Source organism: Suricata suricatta, chromosome 2, assembly GCF_006229205.1.
Source record: "Suricata suricatta isolate VVHF042 chromosome 2, meerkat_22Aug2017_6uvM2_HiC, whole genome shotgun sequence".
Taxonomy (NCBI): Eukaryota; Metazoa; Chordata; class Mammalia; order Carnivora; family Herpestidae; genus Suricata; species Suricata suricatta.
Window position 1 is genome coordinate 32,008,104 of NC_043701.1, and position 25,855 is coordinate 32,033,958.

General features: G+C 33.8%; 1 protein-coding gene across 1 annotated transcript in view; it reads left to right on the forward strand.

Moving 5' to 3' along the window:
- Positions 1-18,055, forward strand: part of ASZ1 (ankyrin repeat, SAM and basic leucine zipper domain containing 1) — a 50,353-nt gene extending 32,298 nt beyond the window's left edge. The window contains exons 5-13 of the mRNA XM_029955785.1: positions 2,822-2,933; positions 3,464-3,598; positions 4,752-4,876; positions 5,605-5,680; positions 7,131-7,187; positions 8,157-8,266; positions 13,240-13,345; positions 14,189-14,302; positions 17,599-18,055. Of these exons, the coding sequence (XP_029811645.1) occupies positions 2,822-2,933; positions 3,464-3,598; positions 4,752-4,876; positions 5,605-5,680; positions 7,131-7,187; positions 8,157-8,266; positions 13,240-13,345; positions 14,189-14,302; positions 17,599-17,751 (988 nt within the window). The 3' untranslated portion in view covers positions 17,752-18,055. The remainder of the gene's footprint in view (positions 1-2,821; positions 2,934-3,463; positions 3,599-4,751; positions 4,877-5,604; positions 5,681-7,130; positions 7,188-8,156; positions 8,267-13,239; positions 13,346-14,188; positions 14,303-17,598) is intronic.
- The last annotated feature ends 7,800 nt before the right edge of the window (positions 18,056-25,855 follow it).

Sequence of the window (25,855 nt, forward strand, 5' to 3'; positions counted from 1 at the left end):
TTTTTTATAGGGGTTGGAATATAACCCATATAAAAATGCTAGATTTTTATAAATTAGAAATTATTCTGCCCTGTGGATTTTTTTAATTCTCTGTAGTTCTGGCTTATCATGAATTCACAAATTGAAATAATAATCTTAAATAATGCTGTGTATATTTCATTAGAACTTGTATTCTGAAACCTTACTAACCATTTATTACTTCTAGTGCTTTTTTTGTAGACCCGATAGGGATCTCTACATAGACTGCTGTCTGTGAATAAAGACAGTTTTACTTGTTTTTCTACCTAGATGCCGGTTTTTTTCTTGTTGTGTTGCACTGGCTAGAACTTGGAAAACCGTGTTGAATAGAAGTGATGGGAACAGACATCTTTGTCTTGTTTCTGATCTTACAAGGAAAGCATTTATTCTTTCACCATTAAGTATGGTGCTAGCTATGAAGTTTTCAAGTTGAAGTTCTCTTATAGTCTTAAGAATTTTATTAGATGTTGGATTTTGTAAAGTACTTGTTCCGCATTTATTGAGATAATGGTGTTTTTTCTTTTTTTGGTCAGATGTTAAACTAATCTTGCATTCCTAGGGTAACTGTACTTGGTTATGATGTATTATCCTTTTGATGTATTTTTAGATTCTACTTGCCAAAGTTCGTTGAGGACTTTGGCATCTATGTTCAGTGAAGATTATTGGTCTGTAGTTTTCTTTCCTTGCAGTGTCTCTGATTTCTGCTATTAGAGTAATTCTTGCTAGTAGAATGAATTGGGAAGTATTCTTTCCTTTTCATTTTACTGGAAGAGTCTGAGTAGAATTGGTATTCCTTTTTTCATTAATTGGTGAAATTTACCAATGAAGCCATATGGACCTCCTCTTTTCTTTGTGGGAGGTTTGTGTTACTTTAATTTTTTATAAATATAAGACTATTCATGTTCTTAATTTTTTTTTTGGTGTGTTTTGGTAGTTTGAATCTTTAGAGAAATTTGTCCATTTCATCTAAATTGTCTTAGCAGACATTTGTTCATAATATTCCATTATACTTTTAAAATGTGGAAACTCTGTATTGATGTCATCTCTCTTATTCTTGATACTGGTAACTGTGTCTCTTTATCTTGATAAATTTGGTTTTGTTTGTCAGTTTTATTAATTTCTTTCCTCTTAATGAGGATCTGAATAAGGTGAAGGAGTATGCAATATGCAAGTCTAGGAAAAGGCGGAGGGAGCAGAACTTGCATGTCACCTGGAGCGGGAAGAACTTGGCATTTCCAAAGAGAATAAATTATAAGTGGCCAAGACAGAAGCATGGAGAGTATGAGGATGTTGCAATAATACAGGTCAGAGAAAGATGATGATGGCTTCGACTGCTTACGGTGGCCAACAGGATGGTGAGAAGTGGTTAGATTCATAATTATGAAGGTGGAGCCAGTAGCACCAGCTGATGACTTGCATATGGAGTGATGGAGAAGAGTCATGAATGATGTGTAGTCTTCGGCCTGAGTTACATAGTTGACGGTAGCTTTGTGAAATAGGGAAGGTTGGAAGCATATTTGGGCTGTTACAGAGAAGGTGTGGTGGAGGAAAGGCATCAAGAGGTTTAATTTAGACTTACTGGAGAATTTTTGACACAAATAATTTTGTTCTATTATGTATATTTTCCTTATTTGCTTAAGTTATCCAGGCAATTTACTGTTTACTTTGCAAAGATTATCTGTCTAATGAAGCCACTATATAGGAGATATTCAAGATAGAAGAGGCAATGCTTGACAGCTACCTTAGTGTATAGTTTCCAATAAAACACTGACATTTTTAATATAATAGGAAATATAAGAAAGAGAGAAATATGTGAATCTTTTTGTGCTAAAGACATTAGTGTGAAGGGATCAGATTCAGGATATACCTTATGTTAACAAACCTTATAGAGAAATACTCTGTTTATAGGTAGTGTATATAATGTGAGTAACCAAGATGAACTTCCTTGAGATCAAAACAGATTTCTGAAATTATCTACTTTGTTGTTCTCCTGTGAAGTTCTTTTATATACATCAGATATTTGAGCCAACTCAGGAAGATTGAGCCCAGAATCCCCAGACCTCCTTTAAAACAGACCATGATACTAAGTTCAACCCAAGTAGAATTGATAGAATCTTTCTGGTATCCTTTGTAATAGAACAAGAAGCTGACTAACTTTCAGGAGGAGAGGGATTGAATCTCTATTTTGAGAAATAATACATGAGAGGGAAACCACTGTGCTCTCCCAGAAAATAGTCTGAGAGTCTGGGCTAAACTATGAAACTAATCTCTTTCTTGATTAGAATAAGCCTCCACTCAGGGTAAAATTCTTTCAGGCTTGAACTAAAATAGAATCATAACAGACTACGTTAAGAAATAAGAAAGTTTTAAACTTATACTGTTATTAACTGTAATAAATAAAATCAGCATTTAATAAGTATGAGCGATCCTGAGAGGACAGGGACCTTTTTTGAGTCATTCCTCACTATATCCCCAGCATAGGTGTAGTACTCTGATACTCTCCTACATGAATGTGTAAATTAATGAAACCTTATATTAGAAAGTATAGCTTTTTTTAGTGATTTTTTTAAAACACGTATCTTCACTAGAGGGTGCTGTGTAAGCATTCAGTACTTCAAGTGTCTTTCTTCACATTTACTTGTGGGGAGATTGGATTTTTAAATCACCTGATTTATTAAAAGCTTTCATTTTTTTCTTTGCTTTGAAAACAATATATTTGTATTATATATGGTAAAATTAATGAAACTGAGTAGCTGTTAATGTTGACATTAACGCAAATGTTCCTTTTCTTCCTCCTCGTTAGGAGACTTATGACTCCAATCATGTATGCTGCACGAGATGGTCACCCTCAGGTTGTTGCTCTCCTTGTTGCTCATGGAGCAGAAGTTAATACCCAGGATGAGAATGGTTATACCGTGAGAATTGATTGTACAATGTTCCTTTTTCTAAGACATTGGTATCTTACCAGTAGTCCCCAAAATTCTTTAAGGAGTAAAAATTACAGAGGGGCTGGGATGTAATTGCTGTTTGGTGAAGAAAGTCAACAGCTGAAACAGAAAAAAGGAATTATCTGACTCTCTTTGTCCTCACCGTTGGCAAAAGAAGCGGTAACACACAGCAAACCCTGGGTTCTAGAATACACATAGAATTCTATTTCATGGAAAACAGTTCAGTGATTGGCAGATAAATTATTTTATCCTATAACATCATTTGACTATGTAAAACATTATTTGATTTCTAAATTCTGTGAGCACTGGCGGTTTGCTCTGCAGTTACAACTTTGGAAATATGTTTACATTAGATTGTAAAATGAAGCAGTTGCACCATTCTGTTAATTAACCATGCTCACTGTTTTATTGTGCTATAAATACTGTTGAAAAGTTTTCCTTTCTGTCTCATATACACTCCCTCTCTTTAAACAATCTTCTTTTCCCCCCACTTACAGGCCTTAACATGGGCAGCACGTCAGGGTCATAAAAATGTAGTTTTGAAGTTGCTTGAACTTGGAGCTAATAAAATGTTACAAACCAAAGAGGGGAAGACACCAAGTGAGATTGCTAAAAGAAATAAACATCTAGAGGTATACTATATATTAATTTTTCTATGGCATGTTACATTGTTATTTCTAGAACTTTTGTATTATTTTGTTAGCACTCAGAGGTTTCATAATAGTATATCTGGATATTATTAAGTGCTTACATTTATAATTTTCCTCCAGCCAGGTAATGAAAGAATACTTTATCTTACTAGAGTATTCACTTTTACTAAATAAGAGGCATTTATAGTATGGTAATTTAAAAGCTATAGAAAGAAAGAATAAAGTTTTATTCTGACCCTAGGATTAAAATTGTAGTAGACCATTTAACATTTCATCCTGTCCGGATTTTTAGAAATTAGTGTATTGAGAAAGCTAGTAAAATGCCAAAATTTGAACATGTAATTAAAATGTTTTTTTATTTTAATTAGTACATATTAGACATTTTAAAAAATAAGCAAATTAAGCTAAATTTACTCCTATACATGTAACAAGTTATTTAATAAACAGATAACATAGTTGGGTAGATGATCTACTGTCATTCACATATTAAAGTCAGTGGTAATATTGCCATACGTTAAGTCACTTTATTGATACAAACTTTTAGTCTTTTGAATATTAAAATTTAAATATTAAATTTTTGGCCAAAGGACTATAATTTCTAAGCAAGGAATATAGTACAAGTGTAAAACTAAGTTATATAGTTCAAGAGCTTATAAACCTGAGTTTCTGAATTTGAATGTAACATTCCAGAGGTTCCATCATATAATCAGACCATGCCTCTTTCACTACATGGAAAATAACTTTATTTTTTAAGCAGTCTGATAAACATGCCTATCATTTTCTAATTCAAATCACATTTACAAAAGTATTCTAGAGTAATTGCCTACCACTAAAGCCCTGTGAAGTTTCAAAAAGAAATTTATGGTTTTTTCTTCTAAGCTTCGAAAATTTGAAAACTTCTAATTAGTTCACTGCATTATAGAATTTAGGTAGATGACACTGAATTTGACATGTTAAGAAATTTATGAACGTCCCAGATTATTGTGAGTCGTATGTTGTTTCTTAAAGTGAGATTTGATTTTGTATTCTGGTTGATTATGTCGCATAACCCTGACTTACTAAAAAGTTACATTTTAAGTATGTGATAATATATATAATGTCAAATATATTTGAATGGCTTGTTAACTTTTTGCAGATCTTCAATTTTCTTTCTTTAACTTTAAATCCATTGGAGGGAAAGTTTCAACAGCTAACTAAAGAAGAGACTATTTGTAAACTCTTGACAGCAGATTCTGATAAAGAAAAAGATCACATATTTAGGTAATGTGTTTTAATTCAACAAAATACCTATAAATGGGTAAAAAATATACATTTTTATTAGTTTTAGTAAACATGATGACATTTAAAATATATTTTACACTGTTAGAAGCAATTTTTAAATATCACTGAGAAATGTCTAGATTTTAAATGCTTTTTTTCTCTAGAATTTTAGAAAAAATTTATGTATACTACTAACAGTAAATGAGAATAATTTCTAATTTTAAAATATCAACAAAATTTATTTCTAAAAGGGTCTAAGATTATATTTTTGTTAGTGTTCAAGCTAGACTGCATCTTGCTTTCTAATTCTTTTTAGCAGACTTCTGATTTTATAAGCTAAAATTAAAAATATACTCTCTTATGAACACACTTCAGTACATGGCCACAAAATTATTCTGTGCTCACATTTAAAATTATTAAATCTTTACTTCCTACAATTAAAGAGATATTCATATATAGAAAGCCCTCAAGGAATACACATATTGGCAGCTAATTTCATTCTTAGGAAAGATGAGCTACATTTTATTGTCATCATTTTTTCTGTTTACTTATACCTTCACTCAAGAAACCTTCCCTATTCCTTTGATATGATATAGGTCTAGTGGGTAAAGTTGTAACTATATTCTATATAGATACATTCTTACTCATTCTCTATCTGTATTATAAATATATATTGATTATGTATTTATAGTCTGTTCTGAAATTGACATTACTGTAAATGTGTCTAGTTCATGTGCAGCATTTGGAGACCTGGAAATATTTTTACATGGTCTTGGGCTTGAACATATGACAGATTTATTAAAGGTAAGATTTTACATAAGCTACAGGTATAGATGTATGTTTATTTGTTGGTTAACTAAGTATTAATTCATAAGCATGCTTATATAAAAGTGCCAAATAAACTTTTCTCCATAATTTATAGTAGATCCCATTTTAAGCTTCCAAGTATTTGAAAAATTTTTTCTAAAAATTTATATACATTTGAGTCTGGCTGGAATAAACAGCTTTTATTCATTGCCTAAAACTTCATAGAACTCCTCCTTGTACATCTAAGCCCTTAGATTTTTTTTTTTTTATGTTTACTTATTTTTGAAAGAAAGAGCGTAATCAGGGGAGGGGCAGAGAGAGAGAGGGAGACACAGAATCCAAAGCAGGCTCCAGGCTCTGAGCTGTCAGCACAGACCCCAACACAGGGCTCAAACTCACAGGGAGATCATGACCTGAGCCGATGGGACACTTAACCAACTGAGCCACCCAGACGCCCCTGCCCATCATTGTTTTTAGAGTTGCTTCCTGTATAGAATATTAAAAGCATGGTTTTAAGTCAAACAGATCTGGTATCAGATTCTTGCTCTAATGATTATTAATTGAAATATGTGACTTAAATCTCTTTTTTCATAAGGATGATAATGCCTAGCATAGGATTGTTATAGATATTAAATTAGATCATATGCTGAGCGCTGTTTTGGGTACTGTAGGATGCACTATGGGGTTTGAGTTATGGTAGGTTATGGATGCATTATGGGGTTTGACACAGTTATCAGCCACTTAGCTGATACGAAGCAGTAAAGCAGCTATTTAAAATAGGTTCTGGGGCACCTGGGTGGCTCAGTCAGGTAAGCGTCCCGACTTCATCCTAGGTCATGATCTCATGGTTCATGGGTTTGAGCCCTGCATCGGGCTCTGTGCTGACGGCTCAAAGCCTGGAGCCTGCTTCAGATTCTGTGTCTCCCTCTCTTTCTGCCTCCCCCACTCATGCTCTGTCTCTGTCTCTCAAAAATAAATGTTAAACAAATTTTTTAAATAGGCTCTCCTTAGGAATATATGCACATTCTATTTAGGTAGTTCAGAATTGGGCTTCATTGAATAGTCTTGAAACTCCTTCCTGTTTGAGAAATACTGAGTAAAACTGAATGTTATTGTTTGTTTAATATGATGCAGTTAGAAATTTAAAATATTCATTAAATGTGACTTCTGTCAAATTTCAGAGAGCTACCTTTTTTAATGTGAGAATATATATAAGTTGTAATGATTTTCTTTGAATCTGGGAAACCAGATATGTTTGTACTTTTTAAGGTAATTATTACACTCATTATCATCTAGCCAGTAGTACAATTCTTTACCTGTATATTCTGTCCCCTCCTAGAAGTGAAAGTTGTTTATGAGGTAGCATATAGCTGATTATGGCACTTGCCTACTTTCCTTTCTACTGTTTTATTTATATTGAAAGGTGGTCTTTTTTTCTTCTCTACAGGAAAGGGATATAACTTTAAGACATCTTTTGACCATGGGGAAAGATGAGTTTACAAAAGTTAGTATCAGTTTCAAAAACTCCATTCTTTCATATTTTAAGAATTATGAATGCTTTTATTTTCTATTTTTAAAATTCTGGGGCTATAGACTGCAAATGATCTCTTACTAGTTTCTTCGATTACATATGATTATGGGTAACTGCATCTAAAATCTTCTGTTACAGTTTTAAGTTGCTTTAAGAACATTTAAGGACTTAGAGTTGGACTTTTTTTTTCTTCAGATTAATAATGAGAACTCAACTAAAATTGGATCTTCCTTTCTATATCTGGAATCATATTTTAAAAGCGATTACTTAGAAATAAGAGGTGCCTTTTTGTATACTTAGATATGAATATGTCTTGTCCGAATGCTGCCTTTTCCTGGGTTCTCAAACAGATCAGGACCTATTCTTTTGCCAGGTAGCATTATTAAGTAACAATGTGTAAATAGCTTTGAAAACAATTGAAAATATTAGCGATACTTTAATAAATAGGATACTAAAAGGTAATTATCTTTCTCCATGAACACATTGGAAACTTGAAATCTTCAGTATTATTAAAAGTCAAAATAAATATACTTATTAACTAAATCCAAGAGAGAAAATTTAGTTAACACTAAAAGTAGAATAAAGACCAAAAAAGAAAGACATAATGCTTCTTTAATGACTGGTAATATTTTAAATCCTTTAAAGGAAAATTGTTTTATTGTGGTGGTTTGGGAAAGATTATTTTAATATCTGGTAATTTGTTTTTAGAATTTTGCAAAAAAAATTGACTATAGTCACTATATATCTAAATAAAAATTTTAATGATGTAACCTGTAAGTCACAGTTATAAGCAAACCATTATTTTTCATTATGTTTCTTATTTTTCTAATGTGTATCTGTTTTTTCAAGATCTAATCAAGGAGAAAATTTTTTCAATAATTTTGAATATTAAATTACTCAAGTATGACTATCTTGTTGCACCTTAAAATCATTTCTACTTAGAATGGAATTTCCAGTAGAGATCAGCAGAAAATTATGGCTGCTCTTAAAGAACTCGAGGTAGAAGAGATAAAATTTGGAGAACTACCTGAAGTGGCAAAATTGGAAATCAGGTAAAATTAACATTAATATTGTTTAAAATCGGCTGTTCTTAAAAAAGAACTAAAAAGTTTAATTTTGATAGTTTCTAATTTTTTTTACTTGATACTGTCATTTCCCCAAGGAAATGGATAGTTCATTTTATCATATATTATGTTTTGAAATGGAAGGTAGTTTATAAAGTCAATTTTTATAAAGTCATTTTACCAAGAAGCAAAACAATGCATCTTCTTGTTAACTCACCTAGAAACATTCTTTTATTTTTTTCATTGCATGTTGTTAAATGAACTAAAAAGATACCTTGCTTTTCGTAGTATAACTCTTACTCTCTTTAAGTCATTTTATGTGTCAAGTTGAAATTTCATACACCAGCAGAAACCTGAGGAATCATCGGTACAGTAAAATGAACTGTCCTGTCTCTTTGCCATTGGACTGACAAATGTCGCCCCAGAAAGCTGGGGAAACAGCAAAAGTTCCTGATTGCGCCAACTTTCCTCTTATAGATAAGATGTTCTGTTGGTATTAATTGCCTCTGATCTGGGCATGGGATTTCAACATGGCAAAAGGTAAGGGGAGCCTACGCCTCTACCGCCAGACTCTAATGGGGGGTCCTCAAGTGGCCGCTAAGTGGCCCACCAATTTGGCTAAGGTTAGTAATGTAGAAAGAACCATGGAGGCGTGTTGCACTTATACGCTGAAGGTCCTGAACAAATAGGCTGTCATTCCTGCTTTTGTAAACCAGACACCGCCAGATATTAGAAACCCTAAAAGAGACCCTTACCAAATTAACCATGGAGACTGGCATACATTGGCAAAAGTCTCCTTCCCTTTGCCCTTTATAGGGTAAAAAAAATTCCCCTTACACCAAAGAGGACTATGCTAGGCTTTAGGGGAACAATGTTACTTCTATGCCAATAGCTCAGGAATTGTACAGGATAGTCTAACGCTGTTACCTAATGTTAAAGTTAACCCAATAGTCGCTGAACAAGACCCTAGGCTTGCCCTGTAATTGATTGATTTTGCAAATCTCAAAAAAAAAAAAAAAGAAAATTCATACTAATTTTTCTACATAGGGCATTTTGTAATGTAGCTCAGCTCCATTTTCAGCCTTATTCCTTAAAGAATTATGTTGTCAGTGTATATAAAGTTTGGTTTCAATATTATAAATTTGTCAAGCACTGACTATTAGTGATATTAGTAATCTAAAATCCATTTAAAATAATTATATTTTATTTTATTAATATTTCCCAGGGCAGTTAGTTGCTTAACTTTTTATTTGACATAATTATAGAACCACAGGAAATTGCAAAGAGTACAGGGAAGTCCATACAGCTATTACCCAGTCTTACCCAGTGCGAACATCTTGTATAACTGTAGTACTATGTTACACCCTTAAAACTGACATATGTGGTACAATCCACAAAGTTTCCTTGTATTTCACTGGTTATACATGTGCTCAGTTGTATTATATGTGTATCTTTATGTAACCACTGCCACAAACAGTATACGTAACATACCATTACCCTAAGGCTCCCTCACACTACTCCTTGATTTTTTAAAAATTTTTTTATGTTTTATTTATTTTTTGAGAGTGAGAGAGACCGCGCGAGCAGGGGAGGGTCAGAGAGAGAGGGAGATACAGAATCCAAAGCAGGCTCCAGGCTCTGAGCTAGCTATCAGCACAGAGCCTGACGTGGGGCTGGAACCCACGAACCATGAGATCATGACCTGAGCCGAAGCCGGATGCTCAAAGGACTGAGCCACCCAGGCGCCCCCACACTACTCCTTTATAGCCATTCCCATCTCCCCAGTCCCTAACAACCAATGATTTGTTATCCATCTTAATAATGATATTATTCATGAATGTTACTTAAATGGAATCATACAGTATACAGTATGTATCCTTTTGGATTGGCTTTTTCACTCATCCTAATTCTCCTGAGATTCATCCAAGCTATATCTTATAAAATATATTTACAAATACTATCATCACTAACGTAGCCTATCTAAAACTAGCATTGCAACTATAATAAACATGAGTTAAACAAATGATAGATTTTTACACCATTTTAGAATTTAAAGAATTTTACATAGTATGGTTTAGATGATCCATATTTATTAAGTTTATTGCAAAATTAACATTTCTTTTCTAATTTGTCTCCTTATAGTAAGATGATCTGTATTCAAAATATGCCTCAATGTTTCCAACATTGTAACTCTTAAATATTTAAAGAAATTTAAGTATTTAAAAGAATTTCAGTTGTGAGGACTTAAAATCAGCAAACCTTCTTAACTCTGTTAATTTTCTTAATTTTTTAATTTATTGTCTCTATGAAGGAATATTATAAGTTCTACATGACTAACTTGGAAATTAAAAATTTTAATATAACTTATATGATGGTAGAGTTGCTTGTAAGAATTCACTTTGTGGAATTTAATAGACTTAAAGAATGTTCAGAATCCTGAATGGTTCACTTATTAAAACTGCTGATTTTTTAAAAAAATATAACTGGCAGACATATATTCCAGGAATTTGACCTTGTTATTAAATCACAGACTTTGTTTACATGCTGTTATGAAAAAGGTTTTACTTCCCATTTGTTCAAGGTCATTCTTTAAAGAAGAAATTAGTCATTAAGTCATAAGAAAACTAACAGCAGGAAAAGTTGAACTGATTGATTATAATCTTCTGGTAATGTGGCTTCACCAATCTAGCTACTGATTTATTTTATACTTTCCTTCTATGTGTTAAATTTTCGAAGATAGTCGAAGAACATATATGCCAAATCCTTTTACTTTTTTCTACACGGAGTCTTACTATGTTTGCAGAATTAGAGGATGCAATTTAAAAATAATAACTATTCCATTACTACCTTGAGATATTTTCAACAGAAATAATAAGCATTCAACCATATCTTGACATTTTCAGCAGTTTCTGTCTAGATCTTTCCTCTAAGCATACCTGAGCACTACTCAAATCTGTCAAAACCATCTCAAAATTATGTCCATTAAGGAAACTATTTCTCCTCCAAAAAGAAAATGATAAAGAATCTTATGTAAAAACATATTGTTCACATCTATTATTTATTAAACATTCTAAAATTGGAAACTCAAAATATTTAACTTTGGGGGAATGATTGAATTATAGTTGCATTAGATATTTTATTCTGTCCTTAAAATTATTTTGAGATTTAATGTCATGGAAAAATAATAAGAGGAAAATATAAAATGGAGTATGAAGTATAACGCCAGTTGTATATATGCATACGAAAAATACTGGTAGAAAATATTCTGGAAGATAACAATACCAGTCAGTATCTTTAGGTGGTAAGAATAGTGGCAATTTTAATTTTTACAGATATTTTATAATGAGCACATAGTTTTGGAGTACCGTTTATTTACGGTGTGAATTTTATCCTAATACTTGACTTCACATTGTTTTTTAATATCTTTATTTACATTCTAGTTAGTTAACATACAGTATAATAATTGATTTCAGGAGTTTAGTGATTCATCACTTACATAAAACACCCAGTGTTTAATACAATAAGTACCCTTCTTAATAGCCATCACCCATTTAGTTTGTCCCCTGCCCACCTCCCCTCCATCAGCCCTGTTTGTTTTCTATAATTAAGAGTCTCTTATGGTTTGCTTCCCTCTTTTCTTTTTTCCTTCCCCCATGTTAATGTTTTGTTTCTTAAATTCCACATATAAGTGAATTCATATGGTACTTTTTTCTCTTACTTATTTCACTTAGCATAATACACTCTAGCTCCATTCATGTTGCAGATAGCAAGATTTTATTCTTTTTAAGTTTGTTTATTTTGAGAGAAAGAGAGCATGAGTGAGGGAGGGTCAGAAAGAGAGGGAGAAAAATAATCCCAAGCAGGTTTTACGCTATGAGCATAGAACTCTACAGGGGCTCAATCCCACAGACCATGAGATCATGACCTGAGCCAAAATCAAGAGTCAGAACATTTAACCAACTGAGCCACCCAGGCACCCCAAGATTTCATTGTTTTTGGTGGCTAAGTAATGTTCCATTATATATATATACCACCTCTTCTTTATCCATTCTTCAGTCGATAGACATTTCGGCTCTTATTTTGAGTTCACATTTTTAAAACATAGCCTGTTGTTTTAGTCAGCTTACACTATGTTATGTTTCTGTAACAAATAACTTCTAAATCTAAACAACTTACAATAACAAGATTTATTTCTTGAGCACCTATATTATGGCTGCACATGCAGTAGACCTTCTTGTTACTATTCTGCAAACAGTCTGGATAAACAGCCCCATGCAGGGCATGGTATTTTATGGCACAGGGAGAAGAGAAGACTATTGTAACAAGAGGTATATTGTACAGCTCTGGGGTGGGGAGTGGGCAGCCAGCCACTCAGAGTATATAGTGAATGCACACTATAAAGTTGTGACTTTTACAACTCTAAAATTGCCTGTCAATATTCAGTGGCCCTGAAAATTATACATCACAAGAAAGGTATGTATTTTCCTTTTATTCATTCAGACTGTATAAATTTGTATCTCTCTGAAGCATTAGTAATTATCTATTCCCATTATATTATGTTCATGATCTCTGAGTCTTGATGTCTCAACTATAAGCTAATATTAGCATTTACCTTATAGGAGTTGTTGGGAGGAACTAAAAGAATAATAAATGTAAAATAACCAGTGTAGTACCTTCACATAATAGATACTCAAATATTGACACTTTTATATTCTTTCTTTGTATGTGCTTTGAATAATGATGTTACAGTTCTGACTCTCATGCTGAAGCTTGAGATCCTTAAGATTTGAGACTTGTTTTCTTTGTATACTCAATGTCTATTTCAGTTGTTAATATATAGTAGGTATTCTATAAATATTTTTAAAGAATTCAGTAAATATTATGGCTAGACATTAACTATTCCAGTAATGAAGTAAATTGCTCATATGAGTGATTCCTGTTTGTTTGTGTCCTCTATTTAGTGGTGATGAGTTCCTCAACTTTCTTCTGAAATTAAACAAACAGTGTGGCCATTTAATAACAGCAGTACAGAATATTATTACTGAGTTGCCTGTAAATTCACACAAGGTATTGTATAAAAGTTGTTAAGTGAAGAAAAGTATGAATACTGAAGAACATTCCAGATAAGTTCATGACAATTCAATAAATAATTACCTGGTAAAACTGTATCTTTCTTCTGCAAAATCACATAAAATCTAAATAAGTCAATTTGTTTAATATTACTCCTTTATTATATCCTTTATGTGTAATTAATTAAAAACTCTGTGTTCTAGCTCTCAGGAAAAGGATAATGAGTCAGACCAAAAATTAAACTGATCTGTGTATTAAACTTAACATTTATTCTTAAAGGGAATTTAGTTGTTTAAGATACAAAGTGACAGGAGACCCAAGTGAAAGTTGGAACAAAACAATGTGTTGAGTGTTATTAAAAACTGTATCAATGTAAGGTTTTTTAATGAAAGAAAATTTAAATAGAGAAAGTGTAAGTGACCTGTAAAAGCAAACTTTTTTATAGAGTTTTTCATATGATTTGGTTTTAGCTATTTGTTTAAAAAATTCTAATGTACTTGTTTTCCTCTGATTTTTATATAACACTAATCTAGGAGTCATATCATTCTTAAAACCTTCATGAATTTATTTTTTCACCATAAATATTATTACTGCTAAATATTAGTCTCCATAAAATTATGTATACATAATCGTAGTAAATGTATTCAGGAAACTCAGATTTGACTATTTATATAAAATCACAAAGTTCTTTTTGGTATCAGAATTTATCCTGAACAAAAAAAAAATGTTATTCAGTTATATAATTTAAAGGATAAGAAAACTGTATCATTTTTTATAGATATAAAGTTGTAAAAAGTTGTTTCCCATTCTTTAAAATGTAACTTTTGAAAATATTCACAGATAGTACTAGAATGGGCTTCTCCCCGGAATTTTACTTCAGTTTGTGAAGAACTGGTTAGTAATGTTGAAGATTTGAGAGAAGAGGTCTGCAAACTAAAAGACTTAATTAAGAAGGTATATATTTAACATTTAAAAAGGGGGAAATGATGCACAGCATAATATATTAGACGATGAAGCAATTCTGATAAAAGCAACTTGCTTCCTCAAGACAAGTGGGAAAAGAACAATTTCCAAAGAAAGACATAAAGATAAAATACAAACTTTGTGGGTCATTATAGAAATGTAAACTAAAACAATAAGATCTATCCTTTTTTGTCTTTTAAATTAGCAAGGGAGAATGCATTACTAGCCCCATAATTGATGATTCACCAAGCTGATGCTTTTCATGTGAGACTGGTGTCTCAACTCCTTTCAAAAACAGTTTGGCAAGATGTGCCAAGGACCATAAAAATATGTGCATCTTTCAATAGTTTAATGATTCCAAAAGTGTTATATATCAGAAGTATCTTGTGCCAGGAAAATGATTTAATAAATTACGGTACACCATTTGTTACGGTAATATGCAGCCAGTCAAAAATACAACAATGAAAGTCAAATATTTGTGAGGTTATAGATACGGTAAAGATAGAAAGTCCTATTTGTAGAATTTATTTACATATAAATATGCAGATGAAAAATTATGAAAATGACATGTTGATAAGCTCTGTTTATGGTATAGGTTTTTATATGAAATATTCTATTTTCTAAGCTTTCTTAAAGAGTATGGGCTTTTTTGGTTGTTTTTTGTACTCATAGAAGTGTATATCTGGATTTAAGGACAGGTGATTTTCCCTCCTTTAAGAAAATTGGCCGTAACAAAATCCAAGTTACTGAAATAGGGAACTCTGTTGAAGATAAGCAGTAAAAAAGGAAAACACTTTCATTTGACTAAATAACTCACTTGTAAGTTCTCCAAGTCTATTTAATAAATATATTTGGCATCTGTAAACTTTTTGTGGAATAGCTGAAGTGAATGTTAGATTATGCATTAAATTTATATAGCTTCAACCCATAAGCCACTTGATATTTTTGTTAATATTTTATAAAGAAAAGTTCTTCTGAAAATCAACTTTATACATGTTCCAAGTAATTTGTCATTCAAGTTGTTAACATATGTTCAATTAAAAGGAGTCTTTTTTTAAAATGAACATAAATTTGTAAAGCAAGTTTTACAGAATAATAGGGGAATAAATAAATATTAAATGGGGCAAAATAATAATATATCTCAAAATTCTTATAGAGGATACCTCCTTTCTAGGAAAAGAGGCATCTTACAAGTTGTATTATCTCTAACATTTATTCATTCACAGGCGTGAGAGTGCCGGCCATATGTCAGACAACTGTGCTACACATTAGTCTCCTGATTCTTCTACTTCCACTTTTGTGTTCCTTTAATCCACACCACCCCTCAACCAATCTTACTTTCTCATACAAAAGTCTGATTTTCTACTTTCTGAACTTGTTGATAACATGAGGACTGTAGCACTACTCATCTTCACTACCTTCATCATCTCGAACAAGTAAAGGAAAATGGTATTGATCTGACTTAGCATGATCTCTTTCATGAGGATCCAGGGGAAATTTGGAAGGATTTGTGTAAAGATACTTCCTGCAAAGAAAGCATCATCCTTTAATGTTTAGTGTAGGAAATGCCCCAGGACATTTTTGCCTTGGAATTGGTAATTATTTGGTTTCTCCAACATGAGCTAAAAACATTTAGGGAGGGGGAGGAAGACTGAGAGGAAACTAGAGAGAGAGGACAGGTTTTCCCTAAAAGAATGAAATTAAGCAATACTGCTCTAGGGGTGACTTTGACTCTAAAACATAAACAGTTCAATCAGGTACCATAATATTTATTTTAATAACGTATACCTGTAAAGAGAAATTTTTGCTTTCTTTAGCTAATGGAAAGTCTTTTCTATGGCCTTCTCTGCCTTGAATGTATACATTTCTACATAAGAACCAGCATCAAAAAAACATTTATTGGTTTATTATAATTGCAGATACAGTTCTTTCGTTAGGAAAGTCTTAATTTTAGAGCAAGCTATTGCATTGGTTTTTCTGGATTAGTCTTTAGTAGTAATCACCATAATGAGACTTGATGAAGAGAACTGTGAAGGCTTCCAGATTTGGGAGTATGCTATTATTAACTTATGATATTTCAGTTTACCAGTAATAACTGAAGCAAATTAAAAAATATATGAGTTACCATCAGTAAGTAGAAGTAACAAAGAGAGAGGGTAGGATAGGTCAAGGCTAGACTCTAACACCACATCACTCTCTTTCAAAGCAACACACTGACAGGCTCCTGTCAGAAAGGGTCATTCTAAGTAATTGGTTAATAAAAGGAATGGCTGTCTCAGGATTCAGTAAATGGAGCATCAGTGTCAAGAAGGAATCTGTTACTGAATGAAGCCATTTGGAAGTTAGGCCAAGAATACAGTATTAATGAGATTGGCATTGAAGTCTGTTTTCTGCTGTAAATTCAAAATTAATTTTGCAGGCTTTTTAAGTTAAATATTTACACTGTATATTTTAGAAGTTGTTATTCTTGCTAATGTTGAAAATATTTATGTCACCACTCCAGCCAAGGATGTTTCTAGTATATATCACTCTATAAATGTGCCTGATTCTTTTTATCTTTTGAGGATCTTTTGGCCTTTACTCATTCTCCTTCTTCTGCCCCTCCCCCCATCAACTATCTTTCTCTTTCTCTCTCTCTCTCTCTCTCTCTCTCTCTCTCACACACACACACACACACACACACACACACAGTGTACACACACAAGTTGGGGGGCCTTTTGTAGCAACAGAATTCAGCGTATGAGTATTTATAAACTTACTGGGCCATGTACTTTAATTGCTGAGAAGCACTAAAAGATCCACGTAGGTTTTTGTTAGTATTTGATTCTGCAATTTAAATAAAGGATTAAACTTTGGGCAGTTGCATCAAACCTTCGAGTTTTTGTTAAATTTAATGTAGGTAGCTATAAGAATGGCTCACTTTTTTTAAGAAATCATTTTATATTTAATGTTGAAGGAAAAAATAACAGCTGTCATTACTTGTAGGTGGAAATAAAGACTTTAACGTTCAAGGAATTTTAGCTCCTCATACAAAAACATTTTAAAATGTAATAATCTATGCAAGTATTTATTCTTAATGTGAAACTAATAATTTACCATAATGGGATCCTGGGGAAAAAACACTTTTTTAAGACATAGAAGTGTTCACTTTAAATCTTGCATGAGAATCTTGCTTTGGCTGTCTCTACATCAGCTGAATTAATGTGGATATTTTTAAAAATCAAAGATATTTTTATTTTCAGTGTACTGTACATTAACTTTTTTCATTTTCTTATATTAAATATTAGTTGCAAAATGAACGAGAAAATGATCCAACTCATATACCGTTAATGGAAGAAGTATCTACATGGAATCGTCGAATTCTGAAGAGGACAGCTATTACAGTATGCGGATTTGGGTTTCTTCTTTTCATCTGCAGTCTGACTTTCCAGAGAAAATAACCCTCATATTATGTTTTGAGTAATGTGTGTATATCTTACATTACCTACAAACGTTGCTTTTAACTCTTTGTGGCACAGTGTAACTAAATTCTTAGCTGATACTCCATAGGAGAAATTAGGATAGCATAGAACAGAAAGTTTCCTTAGAAAGTGGTTTGTCAGTTTGAGTTAAAACTGTAATCTGTTGTATTTTTATGTTAATTTTCATCAAGCAGAAATAATAAGTGATTCATAAGTTTACTACTATGATTCTAAATCACATTCAAAATAAAAGTTTTATCTAATACTCTTTGACCTTTAAAAACAGTGTGTTCCTGACTCTTTTAACTACAGAAAACAAAATAGAGGATGGGGATTAAAGACTATACTTAGCAGGATGAAAAAAAGAAAAGAAAAAAAAGAATAGTGTGTTCCATTGTCACAGTGAATCTCAACAGCATTTGTAAGGTGTTCATAAATCAGTACCTTTCTTTTAGTCCTTATTTTTCCCTTCCATTATTATGTAATAAAGAATGTCTTAATTTTTTAGTTCTGTAACATTAGGATATTAATAATTTTGAAACTTTCAGATAATGCAAAGGATAAAGATAAAATGTAAATTTTTACATTATGGATTAAAAACCTAGGGAAAATATTTGAAATGTAAAGTAAAAAAAAATTAGGGGCGCTTGGCTCAGTAGGTTGCGGGTCTGACTCTTGATTTCAGCTCAGATCATGATCCTAAGGTCCTCAGATCAAGCCCCACTTAAGAGTCTCCGTCCCTCTCCCTCTTGACCCTCTTCCCCCTGCTCATGTGTTCTAAAAAATTTTTTAATTAAAAACATTTTTGACAATAGTATGGAAAGCACACAGTGCATTAAAATTTTTTATGTAACATACCTGTGGGAACTACGACATGTACTATGTGTAACAGTCTTGAAGAGGTTATGAAAGTTAATGGCATGTGGCAAATAAGTTCTATAAGTCGAAAGAAGTAATACATGGTTATGTCTTCTTATTTTCAAAATCAAACAATGATGCTCGGATTTTAAAAGTGAAGGTAAAATAGGGCAGGCCCAATTTCATAGGGAATGTAGTAGTTAAATCTTGTTTGACTTAGTACCATACGTATAACAGATGCAGGGGATCTATAACTGTTTTAAAGTAAAAAATTGTAGAAAAGAATAGCATAAGGAACTATAGTGGTAATTTCTGCTCTTGGTTATACCAGAGCAGCAAGACTTGAGTCATTCCTTTTGTGAGAATAATTTCAACCATCTGTCACTGGAAGGAATTGGTATCTGACATTTTTACCTAAGTGCCATAGCAAGGCATTTTTTCTGATGTCCCTCAATTTAAATGGGTTCAAGACTTAGAATTAAACCAGAATATGGACAGGAGAAGAAGTCCTTTTAACACAGATCCTGTTTCACTCCTCGCACATTTCTTGGGCAAATAGAAGGTGTTTAATAAATGTTAGTGTCCTTTAAAAAATGACTTAGTATCTGATTATTTAACAGTAATGTTTTACCTCAGTTGATCTTAAAGATGATCATATCTCTTCTATTAGCTGAATGGGTCACTATTTTTTTCCTCTGATCAAACCAAGCTATATGCATCTCTCAAATATTAGGATAAGCTATGCAAATTGATAAAATATTTTATTTCCAAAATATTACCAAATTCCTTTAAAATACTCATCTGCCCTAATGTACTTCAAGTATAATTAGCTACTCGGGAAAGTTATACTGTAAAGTCCATTGTATCTGTATATTCTGAGTATATTTTTACTTCCTTGACAAATGCAGTGTAATTTTCAGATTGCAGATTGAAAATAAGGACCTTTTTTGTGATTAAATTTTTTCTTCATGCATAAAGTATTGGTAGAATACTTAAGATTTTCTTCATCGTTTAAAATAGGCTGTTTTATCTAGAGTATAACTTTGGAACCCAAATAATCCACTTGAAACACCTCTTGGGATGCAGGTATCTTTCAAAGATACGTCATATGCATACTCCCCACTCTCCTTAAGGGGGACACTTAGTGCCATCTGGTAGCTCTATTCCATTTCCCTTGTACATTTGCTAACTTTTTCACTGGATTACTATTTTATGATTCTCTGTTTTTAGTTTTCTAAGACCTCCTCCTCATCTCACTCTTAAATGATTGACTTACTTCTTACTGCCCTGGGGAATAGAATCAGTTAAAGACTTTTACCTGGATTTCCTAGACTTTGTTGTAAAGGGCTAGATACTAGAGATTTTAGTCCTTGTAACCCATGTGGTCTATGTCACAACTTAATACAGCTATTGTAGTGCAAAAGCACCTGTAGACAGTACATAAATGATGTGAGTGTGATACAGTAAAATTTTGTTTACAAAAACAGGTGGTTGTCCAGAGTTAGCCCCCCAACCTATAGTTTGCCATCCTAGTCAAAGGTCACAGTTACAACTAGGAGTTTTGGTGTGTGTGTGCGTGTGTTTTAATTTTTATCCAGTCTGACAGCCTCTGCCTTTTGATTGATTTGTTTAATCTATTCGTATTCATTCACTGTTACTATTGATGCATAATTGGTGTACTGGGTAGAAATAAGGATTGTAGTTTTGTTCTCTATATAGAAAAACCTCTTTAATGATTTTTTTCACTATTTTTGAGTTATTTTCTTAGTGGTTGCTCTAGGGCTTACCATGTATGTATTTAACCTATAAGAATCTCTCCAGACTTATAACTAACTTAATTCCAGTGAGATATGGAAATGTTAACGCCTATATAGCTTTATTCTATTGTCTTCCATTTCTTATACTATTATTGTTATGCACATTCATCTATATATATTACAAATCCATCAGTATAGTGTTATAATTATTTTGTAGAATTGTATGTCTATTGAAAAAAATGATCAAGTTTATACTTATAAAGTATGCTATATTTACATTTTTATTATTTCTAGTTCTCTTGATTTGTTCCTGTGTGTTCAAGTTACGATCCATTATTACTACTTACTCTCCTCCCACTCACCTCCTTTGTGCTATTATTTTCAAATATGATGCATTCTATCAGTGATGGGCCCAACAATACAATTATATACATATTCCTTTACATAGGTTCTTTTTAAACCATAAGGAGAAGAAAGATGCATTTATATTATCTTTTATAATTACATAATTACTTTTACCACTGCTTGTTTTTTTGTGTATAAGGATTTAGATTTCCATGTGTGTTTGTTTCTAATCTGAAGACTTTTATTCAGTACTTCTTTATAAAGAGGGCTTGCTAGCAGTTAATCCTCTTAAACTTTTGTGTATCTGGACATGTCTTTGTTTTGCCCTCATTTTTGGAATAAAGTTTTGCTAGATGTAAGATTCTAGGTTGATAAGGGTTGGGTTGGGTTGGGTTTGGTACTCTGAATATGCTGTCCCACAACTTCTTAGTTTCCCTGTTTATTATAAGAAGTTGGCTGTTTACTTATTGGGGTTCCTTATAAATGACAAGTCCTGCTGTTTGTTTCAAGACTTCCTCTCTTTAAAATAACATATAACGGGGACAGAGCTATCAGGGAGTGACAGTTGGTTCAGAAGTGTGACATCCTCGCCACCGACCCCTGGAGAGGAAGAAGTAAGACATGTAGAAATCCTGCCTCTCTCTCAAAAATAAGTAAACATTTAAAAAGTTGTTTATTTTTTATTTAAAAATGTTTTTAAATTTTTTACTAAAAATGTTTTTCACGTTTATTTTTGAGAGGGGGGAGGGGCAGAGAGAGAGGAAGACAGAATCCAAAGCAGACTAGACTCTGAACTGTCAGCACAGAGCTTGACGCAGGGCTCCAGTCCACAAACTGAGTACACAACCTGAAGTCTGAAGCTTGGCCGACTAAGCCACGCAGGTGCCCCTAAATAAAGTTAAATTAAAAAAAGAAGACTTCCTCTTTTGTGTTTGGCCTTCAGCATTCTTATGGGTGTGGATTTCTGCATCTTTCCTACTTGGAATATGTTCTGTTTCTTGGATGTATAGATTAATGTTTTTTATCAAATGTGGGGAGTTTCAGCCATTATGTCTTGGAAGGTATTTTTGATTCCTTTCTCTTTGTCCTCAGTTTTCTGGTATATAGTATTTCAGTTTCTAAAATATAATGGTATTTCCGTTACATTGGACCCAAAAGTGTCCCACCTTTTCCTGTTCACTTTTCTTCATTGCATTTTTTCCTCTCAACCTCTATCCATTTATCTTTTAGGATCCTTCTGCCAAGTCAAATTCACCACTGAGCCACTATAATGAATTTATTCCAGTTACTTTGCAACTCTTCAACTTCAGAACTTGTTTGATTTCTCTTCATTGATACTCTCTATGATGAGACATTTTGTTCAGGCCTTCCCTTGCTTCTTTAAGCCTGGTCTTTAGTTCTTAGAACATACTTATAATAGCTTCTTTGAAGACTTTACTAAATATGACATCTGGTCCCTCTCACGGTTTCTGTTACCTGCTCTTGTGTATGGGTCACATTTTTCCTGTTTCTCTGGAGGTCTCACAATTTTTTGTTAAAAACTGGATATTGTAGGTAATATAGTAGTTCTGGAAAAGTGATTCCTTTCTCTTTCTCCCATCCCCCACCCCCCAGGAATTTTTGTTACTGTTTCCTTGGTGATTTGTTTAGTGACTTGGCTGGACTATTCTGGAGAAGTTTGTTTCTCACAAAGTGTGGAACTCCTGATGTTGCTCCTCAAAGAGTATATAGTCTTGGGCATGTGTACAGCCATCCAGAGATGACAGTGGTTTTTAGCAGGGCCCTTTTTAATGATCTCTTTTCCTGATTATTCTGATAAGCTATCTGCCACATTTGGTATTACAACCAACTCACTGATTACTAATCCACTAATTACTGTTTGATTACTGTTTCATGGCATGTCCAAGACATGAATTGCCCAGCAGTCTGATGGAATTCAATTTGGACAGGGGCAGTTGTTGGGTTTGTTTTTTTAATGTTTGTTTATTTTTGAGTGAGAGAGTGTGAGCGGGGGAAGGCCAGAGAGAGACGGAGGTAAAGAATCTGAAGCAGGCTCCAGGCTCTGAGCTGTCAGCACAGAGCCCAAGGCCAGCCTCCAGCTCATGGACTGTGAGATCATGACCTAAGCCATTAGCACCCCTGGACAGGGGCAGTTTTTAAAGCCAGATTCAAGATTTATTCTGACTAGAGGAGGGCCCTTTTTAGCTCTTTCCCGGATTCCCTCTGGTGAACCAGCTCACCTACAGTTTAGTTTGTTGCTTTTAATTAAAAATAGCTGTTATATCTAACAAGAGAACAGGAGAAACCTAATGGAGGACCAGAGGGAGGAGAAGAGGGAAAGAGAGTTGGGGAGAGAGAGGGATGCAAAACTTGAGAGACTATTGAATGCTGAGAATGAACTGAGAGTTGAAGGGGAGGTGGAGGGGGGAAAGAGGTGGTGGTGATGGAGGAGGGCACTTGGGAAGAGCACTGGGTGTTGTATGGAAACCAATTTGACAATAAACTATTTAAAAATATAAAAATAGCTGTTATAAACTATTTAATAAATAAAAAGAGTTGTTGTCCTTGAGAGTGACCTTAGGCTTGATTTTTCTCCACATTCTCTTTCAAATAAAATCCGTTCCTTCGGTGACAAATTTCAAGCTCTCCTTTCATACAGACTGATCCTCCCCTCTGGGCAGCATCTCTGAGCCTCAGCTCTGAGTGGTAGGTAGGGCAGTAGCGTTTGGACTTTTGGTTTTGATTCTCACAACTCTGCCCTATAAGTGAACTGGCACGGCAGGGCCGGGATACAGTCAGTATCCTGTGGGGCTCACTGGAAGGAGAAAGCCCTCGACTATCACACCAGCGTTGGAGGGCATAAGAAATGCTGGTGGCTTGTCCCTTGGTGAGCTATACTAACCCTTATCTGGTAGCCCAGGGGAGGGGCAGCTCATCTTCCCGGCCACGTTCTCCCAGAGGGGGGCTTCTGCCCAGCTGAGCTGACTGGGGGCTGCAAGGGGCCGGTGGTAAGGGAAAGAATGGGTCGTGATTTAATGTTCTTACTGAGTTTCTGTAGATTTCCTTGAGTAAGTGTTTCTTCGTTGGTTCTGAGCCCTTAGGACTCTTTCCAGAGACTTTAAATAAAAGTTGTTTTTTTGTAGCTTTCTCTAGCTTTGCTGGTTTCTCTGGGGAGTAACACAGTGCTGCTTGCCCCTCAGGCTTCCCTCCTGGCAGTGACATTCCTGAGCCAGGATTTCTAGGGTGTCTGCTCTGTGCTGAGTATAGTGGTTGGCCCAGAAGAGTGTACAGGACTTTGTTGAGCCAGAAACAAGGTAGCTAAGTACTTTTCATGTAAGCTTTACCTAGTTCTATGTCAATATCATAGGATGCTGAAAATTCGGAGAGCCTCTCAAGTCTATTGGAAACAAAAGGGAAAGACCCTAGATTTGATCAGGATTTATTTGGGATAAATGATGGGAAAATCAGGGCTGCACTCTCAATTTTGAAAGCTTTTCCTGGCGAAGGTATGTCAGCTAATACCTAATTTAAAGTAATTGTATTTAGTGAATATGGAAAATGATATTTAAAAGTCTAAAATATATTACTCAGAAATTAAGCTAGCTACAGTGTCAAGTACCAGAAGCAAAACTGAGTTTTTGTTTCTTTTATGGGATGATTTTATAATGACAACTTTTTTTTTATGTTAACACTGTGAACATTAATCTTTAAGAACACAGATAACCATGATGACTTCTGTTTTGCCCTCCAAATCACTCTGTCACTGCTTAATAAATAATCATTTGTAGCTCTGTGGGGGTGGAAATAGGGTGGGGATTTTCTTTCTGGCACATCCACTAGTGAGTAATACATTTATTTCAAGTGCCAATAAAAATGTTATACTGGACTTATGTGACACATTTGTTATTAGAAAAACTAATTCTAAACCATTTGAGCAGTGCTCTTTTATATTTCTGTACCTATAAGTTCAGACTATCAATATTCTGAACAAAATGAACAAATTTTAAAAATAAGGCCATTTTCAGGAGTAGCACCATCTCTGGACTTCTCTTAAGAAGATAGTATTGTCACCTTTTTTCTTTTCCTGATATTTCTTCATTGTTTCCCTGAATTTTCTTTCCTCCTGGAATCTTCCAAATACTTTAATCTCCTCTATTTTTTTCCTTTTGAAATCCGTGCCTACTGTCACATGCCGCTTCTTCCCTCTCACCCCCTCCCTGTCCCTCACCTCCTTGAGGACCCTGAGATATAGAGGAGAGGGTCCTCTCTGGGTCCTGGTTTCCTCCATGTAAAATAGACTGTTTCTAAGACCGACTTAGAATAATGCCATGTTCAAAAATAGATCCAATTTGGAATTCTGAAAATAGAACAAAACCTTAGGGGCTTTATGAGAATCAGTGTTTATTAAACAAATTGAATCCCTCCCCTCATAAGTGGTTTTGGTTTTGATTTCCCATTCAGAGATCTGATGTGTGAGAATTTATCTTAGTATTTGGTTGCCACCAGTTATTTTATAATTTTGACAAAACTAATAATGACACTTCAACTCATTAAATGGTTACTGAGTGCTTTGTATGTGTAAGACATTATACCCATTCGTTATATCTTTTATGTATAAAATGATCAAAAAACCTAAATACTTTAGTATTAAAAGAGACAGTGGGGGAGGGGGCACCTGGGTGGCTCAATTGGTTAAGCGTTTCTTGATTTTTGGCTCAGGTTATGATCTTGCGGTTTGTGGGTCGGGTTCTGTGCTGAGAGCTCTGAGCCTGAAGCCTACTTCAGATTCTGTGTCTCCATCTCTCTCTCTGCCCCTCTCCCTCTCATGCTCTCTTTGTCTCTCAAAAATAAACATAAAAAAAAAATTTAAGAGACAGTGGGATTACTGTTATTTTAAGGATGTAAACAGTTTAAAAAAAACAGTTTTGTAAGACTGCTTCATAGGAAATGGTGTGGTTGAGTGGCTTGTTTGTTTGTTTAAACCTCCACAGTTGAGAGTGTGGTGATAGCCTGTTGATAGGGCTCACCGTCAGCTGCTGCCTTCCCACAGAACAAAGTCACAGGGAAAATGGGCAGAATTCCCAATGTGTGAAATCTTTTAGAAGAGATTAAGACCAAATTTA